The sequence below is a fragment of the Populus alba genome, chromosome 12, assembly GCF_005239225.2.
Source record: "Populus alba chromosome 12, ASM523922v2, whole genome shotgun sequence".
Classification (NCBI taxonomy): domain Eukaryota; kingdom Viridiplantae; phylum Streptophyta; class Magnoliopsida; order Malpighiales; family Salicaceae; genus Populus; species Populus alba.
The window spans coordinates 5,709,465-5,716,392 of record NC_133295.1 but is presented as its reverse complement, the minus strand read 5'-3'; the positions used below and the strand labels follow the sequence as shown (position 1 = coordinate 5,716,392).

General features: G+C 32.6%; 1 protein-coding gene across 1 annotated transcript; it reads left to right on the top strand.

The window, feature by feature from the left end:
* Positions 1–554: 554 nt before the first annotated feature.
* Positions 555–4,126, top strand: LOC118030188 (cleavage stimulating factor 64). Its single transcript, XM_035034184.2, has 7 exons — positions 555–783; positions 925–1,002; positions 1,403–1,441; positions 1,527–2,108; positions 2,193–2,282; positions 3,302–3,484; positions 3,597–4,126. The coding sequence occupies exons 1-7, from the start codon at positions 691–693 to the stop codon at positions 3,720–3,722; spliced, it is 1,191 nt and encodes a 396-aa protein (XP_034890075.1). The 5' UTR covers positions 555–690; the 3' UTR covers positions 3,723–4,126.
* Positions 4,127–6,928: the final 2,802 nt, after the last annotated feature.

Here is a 6,928-nt window from a genome sequence, read left to right as displayed (position 1 = left end):
ATTTTTTAATATTAAGTTATTTTAGGATTGAGCTTTCCAGATTTTGTTTTTTCAAAATTATCCCTACAAGATTCACATATCAGCCCAACTAATCAAGGTGGAACAAATATTTTTTTCATCTCAATAATAGTTTGGAATATCATTCAATTTATAATTAAAATTATCATTATTTTTGAAAGACACTTTACCAATATCTAGATTTTTTTCACTTAAAAGAAATTTTACTATGATTTGTGGCATAACACGGGACAATGAGCTAGTATATATATATATATATAGTAAGTTTTTAAACTAGTGTTAACTTAAATTCAGTCTATTAAGAACTTATTTGGTATTATGATAATATTTGTTTTTTAAAGTGTTTTTTTATCTAGAAATAAATCAAAATAATATTATTTTTTTAAAAAATATTTTTAACATTAGCATATCAAATAATATAAGAAAACTAAATTTAAAAAAAAAATCAATTTTTTTTTTTAAAAAAAAAAACAAAAAAAATTACCATAATAAATCCAATCCGGGTATAATAACCCTGCCATTGACAACATATTAACCCAGCCTCGGCTGCATCCCATCAAACCGCCTGGCCCGAATTTGTAAAACCTCAACCCCTAGGCCTCGCCACAGTGCCCCCCTCTTTCTGCCCGTCTCTCTCTCGTACAGTTAGGATACAGAAAAAGAAACGAAACAATGACGGGAAAGCCAATGGCCGGCGAAGGCTTACCAGCGAACCTGGCCGGAATGACAAAGAACCAGCTCTACGACATCATGTTTCAAATGAAGGTATTCAGCTCACCTCTTCTTTTCCAATTTCAAATAACCCACAAATTCATCCTCATTAACCAATTTCACTACTTATATGTTTTTGCGTACTCGTTTTGTTTTGTGTGTTTTTAATTTTTAATTTATTTAATTTTAATGTAGACATTAATAGAGCAGAACAAACAGCAGGCCAAGGAGATATTAATCCAGAACCCTCTCTTGACCAAAGCCCTTTTCCAGGTTTTCTCTCTCTCTCTCTCTGGTTTTTTTTATTTCCTTGAACTACTGTCATGGCTTCTGCAGTATATTCATGATCTTGGGTTCTTTTTCTTTCTTTTTTTCTGAGAGCCGTATGTTTTGTGAAATTTGAATTCTTTTTGTGTTTATTATGATGGGATGAAATTAGGTTTTTTTTTTTTTTTTTTTTTTTTTTTTTTTTTTTTTTAGGGGGGGGGCGGAGGGGGATGGGGATCGTTGCAAGTGTTTTTTATTTTCTTAATCCATTTTGGATTATTCTTTTTGTCTCTCTGGGCAGTAGAAATCTCCCTATGATAACACAATAAACAATTGGATGTACCTTAAAAGAACAACATTAGGGATCAGTTTTTCTGAAATTTAGTTGCTTAATATGTTGAACCAGGCACAGATTATGCTAGGAATGGTGCAGCCTCCTCAAGCGGTATGTTTTTAATCTTTATGAAATTTGACTCCCTGGGTTTATACAAGTTAATATGGGAATATCTTTAATTTGGTGTGCCTTTTAGATTCCGAATATCCAGCCAGCAGCATCACAGCAACCTCAGCTATCAGCACAACCATCTCGGCAATCAAACATTCAAGCTGCACAGACACTGCCCGGACAAGGTGCTTTGCAGGATCAAACAAGTGTCTCTCAATCCCAACCACCAATGAGGAAACAACACCAGAGTCAACCTGCGATGTCGATATCTGCTCCTCCTGGTCCTCCAGTGAATCTTCAGTCTCAGCCATTGCCTTCACATCCCTTACATATGCCACAGCAGCCTAAGGGGCATGTGAATCCTCAAGTGACCCCAATGTCTGTTACTCAACCCTCTCAACTTCCAAACCTGCCTCCAGCCTCTAGTCATTCTGTTTCACAGCCACTACCAATTCATCAAACCCAAATGTCTTCCGTCTCCAGCCAGTTGCTGCTGCCATTACAGAAAACTGGAATTCCTCATCTGCCATTACAACAACCATTTCCATCTCAACCTCGAACAGCTTCTGTTCCAAGCTTTCATCATCAGTATGGGCAACAAATGGGTCCCAGTATGGGTTACCAACATGCTGGAGCTCCTCATCATCCTTCACAGCCCATGTTTCATGTAAGCTGAAGATTGTGGTTCCTAAGTTATTATTTATTGTACCATAACCAACTCTGAATGACTTATTTCTTTTCAATTTTTCAGTCAAGCAACAAACCTCAGTCTGGCATGGGACCTTCATTTCCACAAGGACAGCCACCTCTTTCAATTCATCAACCACCTCAATCATATCAGGTTTGCATGTGCTTTTACATGATAGAAAGTTAGAAACTCATCAAACAATTGGCTGTATCATTGAATGGACTGGTCAGGCTTGATCCATGCTGAACATGTTAATTCTACTAGGCTTTTTGATGGACATGTATACATTTTCTTGCCAAAGGGGATTGACCAGAGTTTTCTTCTTAACCTCAGTCTGTCTGTTGGTATAGCGTATGTCTGTGCGTGGTGCATAATCTAGATTCAAGTGTTGATTATCAGCTCCAAATATATTTTTCAATATTTAACTTCTGTTTATGAAAGCTAGAGATGGATGTGCTTTCTAGGTATGAGTCTAAATGTATAGGTTATTTTGTTCCATAGGAAACATCATATGGTGACAGAACTAATGTTTGTGGATTATATGAGGAAACCTAATCTTGCTTGGTTTTTGAAAGTAAAACAGGAAATTGTGAGAGTTGCTATGATGTCATGAGTAATAATTTAAGCATGATTCAGTTTGTACCTTTTCACCGATAAACCAAAAAAATACTGTCTTCTACATAAAAGTTACAAGTGATAGTACAGAAGCTTTATACCAAACTGGATGTTTTGGTTTTGAAGTCTGCGACCGTTGTTCTTCACTTTGAAAATCATTTTTATTGTTTTCAAGTTTGAAAACAGTGTTGATAATCCTCAGTAGAATGGTCTTAATGGCTATCTGGTATTCATTGAGATCTTCAAATTCAAGTTTAAAAATGAGATGATGAGGCTCGTATGTAAGCATTAGCCTTGTCTCTCCCTTTCTTGTTTTTCTTTCCTTGTCATTATTTTTTATTTTGGAAATAAAGGCTAAGTGACTTTAGCTTTTTTTTCATAAATTAAATCCTTTTGACTTTGGGTTTCTAGTTATTTGAATAATTAACATTAGCTTCAAGGTCTTTTTGGATGAGATAACATATGCTTCAAGTTCTATGCGTTATATTCCTTCTCTGATCAACTTAATGGTCTACGGTACTGGTCAATTTTCTTATCTCGGTGCATGTCATTTTAAGGCGGGAGGTTCACATCTAGGGGCAGAGTACAACAGTCAAGTTCCAGCTTCAATGCAAGTTGATAGAGGATCTTCTTGGATGTCTGGGCCACCAGATAGTTCAACAATGACACAGCTTGCAGGACCCCCGCAATTCAATCCTGGTCAGATGGCCCAGGGCAATCAGCCTTCTCGCACAGCACCTGTACTATTTCTCAACTCTTTATGTATTTTTTTTGTTTAAGCCAGTGCCTTTTGTATTTTTTAGAGTTTCCACACTAACTCTAAATTTCGGTTCTGCCTTGCTTGTGGTGAAGATGTCTTCTGAGATGGAGAAGGCACTACTCCAGCAGGTCATGAGCCTCACACCAGAACAGATTAATCTTCTGCCTCCAGAGCAAAGAAATCAAGTGCTTCAGCTGCAACAGATGCTACGACAGTAAACTAAGTTCGTCAATTGTTCTTAAAGTGGACATATTTAAGTTACAAGCAGGTGTCAGAAATTGCAACAGCATTTATGATCGTTGCAGTTCATCGATGTTGATTGGTTGTGATCTAATACAGAAGCTGATGCAGGATATACTTTTGAGACAAACTTGAAGCATAATATTGAAATTGTTTGTTTCCCCGCTGCAATACTTCTGGCAGTTTGCATTTTGTGAGTGCAGCTATGAGATTCTCATGATGGGGCATTCTGTATTTTTTTTCTTAGTCTTAGGGCGACACATTGGGACTCCAGTATATTTTCTTACGTCTTGATAATCAAGTGCTGTGGTATTCTAATGTAAACAATGATCCTTGTATGTGCCTTCAGTTCTTTACAAGCTTCATGGCAAAAATTTCAACATCTCTCTCGCGCTCTATGATGTTATACGTAAATTGTTCTCCAAGTTGGTTACTTGGGCAATTCCAGGAAAAAAATTCCTCTTCAAAGCATGTCTCCGGATTTATGCCGTGCCTGTAAGATTTAAGAAAACCAAGTACGAGGAATGAGAGTGAAGATGAATTTTGAACGTCAAAACAAGCAAGAAAGTAGTATCTAGATGGTGTTAATTGTTATAAATTGATAAATTTAGTGTTTCTTACATATAGCATATAGAGTAAAAACATAATGTAGCATGACACTTTGAACTAACTTGTTTAGTATTGTAATTGTTTTTTTAATTATTTTTTATTTGAAAATATATTAAAATAATAATTTAAAACAAAAAAAATAATTATTTATACATCACATTAAAATTCAAACAAAACATTAACACAACACACATATCTCAACAACAAAGCTAGAATGTCAGGAGGTTAACAAAACTTAAAGAAATGCGCACACATATGAAGCAACACTCGCCTGTTTCCATGTTACAACAACTTTACATAGATTAAATTCAAATGATAATCCTTTAATTCTCCTATCTTAGGATCTTTCTGTTTACAAATAGAACATCAAACAAAATCATACATGCATCGTGATCACTTTTTTACATTTACATTTGCGACCATAATCAACCATCAAGGATGGGAATGGCACCCTCAAAATGTTATAAAACAAATTAAATTTCCTTCTCGTTCCACTAAAAACATAAACTTTGCCATCAAAATTATTTGTTATTCCACAATCTATTATTAGTTTATTTTATTATTAATTTTAGTTTTAAAACTTAACTCATGAATTGATTCGGGGTAAAACCTAATTCACATATTGAAAAGGTCAACTCAAGTTTACCAAAGTGAACATAAAATTAAAAATAATTATTATTATAATTTTAAAACCCGACTCAGGGATCGATCTTAGACAAAGCTCAAGTTATTGATTGGGTTAATCATTGACCCAAATCAACGTAAGGATAAAAATGTTTATTATCAAAGTTATAAAAAAACCTGACTCGAAGAGTTAATCTAGAGAAAAGCCCGGGTATACCTAAGTAGACCCAAGTCAACATAAAAATAAAAATGATTCTTATTATTGTTTTAAAACCCGGCTCGGGGTGGACCTGGGGTAAGGGTCTAGAAGGTCAGCCTGGGTTGAGATCAACATAAAAACAAAGTTAGTTATTATTATAGTTTTAAAATATGAGCTAGGGGTCGATTTGAGGCAAAGTCGGGGTCATGGATTGGAGGGTCAACATGGTTGAACCGAGTCGATGTATGGATAAAAGTGATTATTATCATAGTTTTAAAACCCGACTTGAAGGTCAACTTGATGCAAGGCCCGAGTCATGAGTCTAAAGGTCAATCTGAGTTGATCTAAAAATATTTTTAAAAAATAATCAAAGTAATCTTGTTTTGACTAAATAATTAAAAAAAAAAAACTGAGATTTTTACCAGTATTTTATCTCAAGTCATGAGTTGACACTTCTTAATCGATTCAGATGGAGTTAAGACTTACTTTATTTTTTTAAAAACCCGAATTGGTCCAAGCCCTAGATCAACCGATATAAATTAAAGTAAAAAAATATTTTAAAAAAAATATATAAATTTGACAATAGTACATGTTAATTTTAAAATAATTTTTTTATATTTTATTTTATTTTATCTATCATAACCAAAATAAAATACAAAGATATTCCATCTATTTATACATCATTACCTAACACCATATGAAAAAAAAAATATTGATAGGTCTTTTAGAAGGAATTATACAAAAAAAATATATAAAGAAGATAAAAGAAACTCCTAGAACAATAGACAAAAAAGACACGTTTGAAAAAAAAAAAAAAAAAACCCCAAAAGTCAATTAATAAAAAAGAAACCTCTAATAACTCTGAGATAACAATAAGAAAAAAAATATAAATAGATGAAAGCTGTGTTTTTCATCAGTTTCAATCTTTACCCAAAATGGTCATAAAAGAGAGGTCCAAGGTCTCTTTGAGGTGTCAGATTTGGAGCAATGAGATTAGAGTCCGTACTCCGTAGTGCTACATATCTTTGTATTTGCCGACGTACCTATGTTACGGGCTGTTATTTTAATGTATAGATAATAAATTGATAGTTTTTTCTTTTTAATTTTAAAATCTTACCCAAAAATAAAAATAAAAATTGGTGTTTATGAATAAATCCGTTTTATTTTATTTATTCATGAAAATCAAATTATTTTCATGATAAAATAAATTAAAAAAATGTCCTCCACATGCAAGAGACTGTTTTCCTTCTTTGAGAACAAATGAAGACCATTTTTTCGAGCAAACAATTTTTTTTTATTATGAATTTTGGTCAACATCTTGTATAGTTTAAACTCCATTACATTTTTAATGTATTTATTTACTTTTTAAAAAAATTACCTTTTTATTCATAGTATGGTTTTTTCAACTAAAATTTATCATAGTTTGAAAACCAAGTTTCAATAAAAATAAAAATAAAATTTTTTTGATAATTTTTATGAAATCAAGTGAAAAATAATAAAAAAAAAATTATTGAGTCTGAGGAAATTGTATAAAAAGTCCATGATAGAAAGATAAAAAAATTACATATTTTATTCTAATTGAATATTTAAGTTCACATATAATTATTTGTAAAGTAATTAATAACATTAACATAAAGCTCTAATCTTATTTGAAATAATTATAACTATTTTATTTGAAGTGAATTTTATTTTTAAATATAAAAATAAAACAATTAAAAAAAAAACCAAGAGTATCAAGTTCATATGCAACAG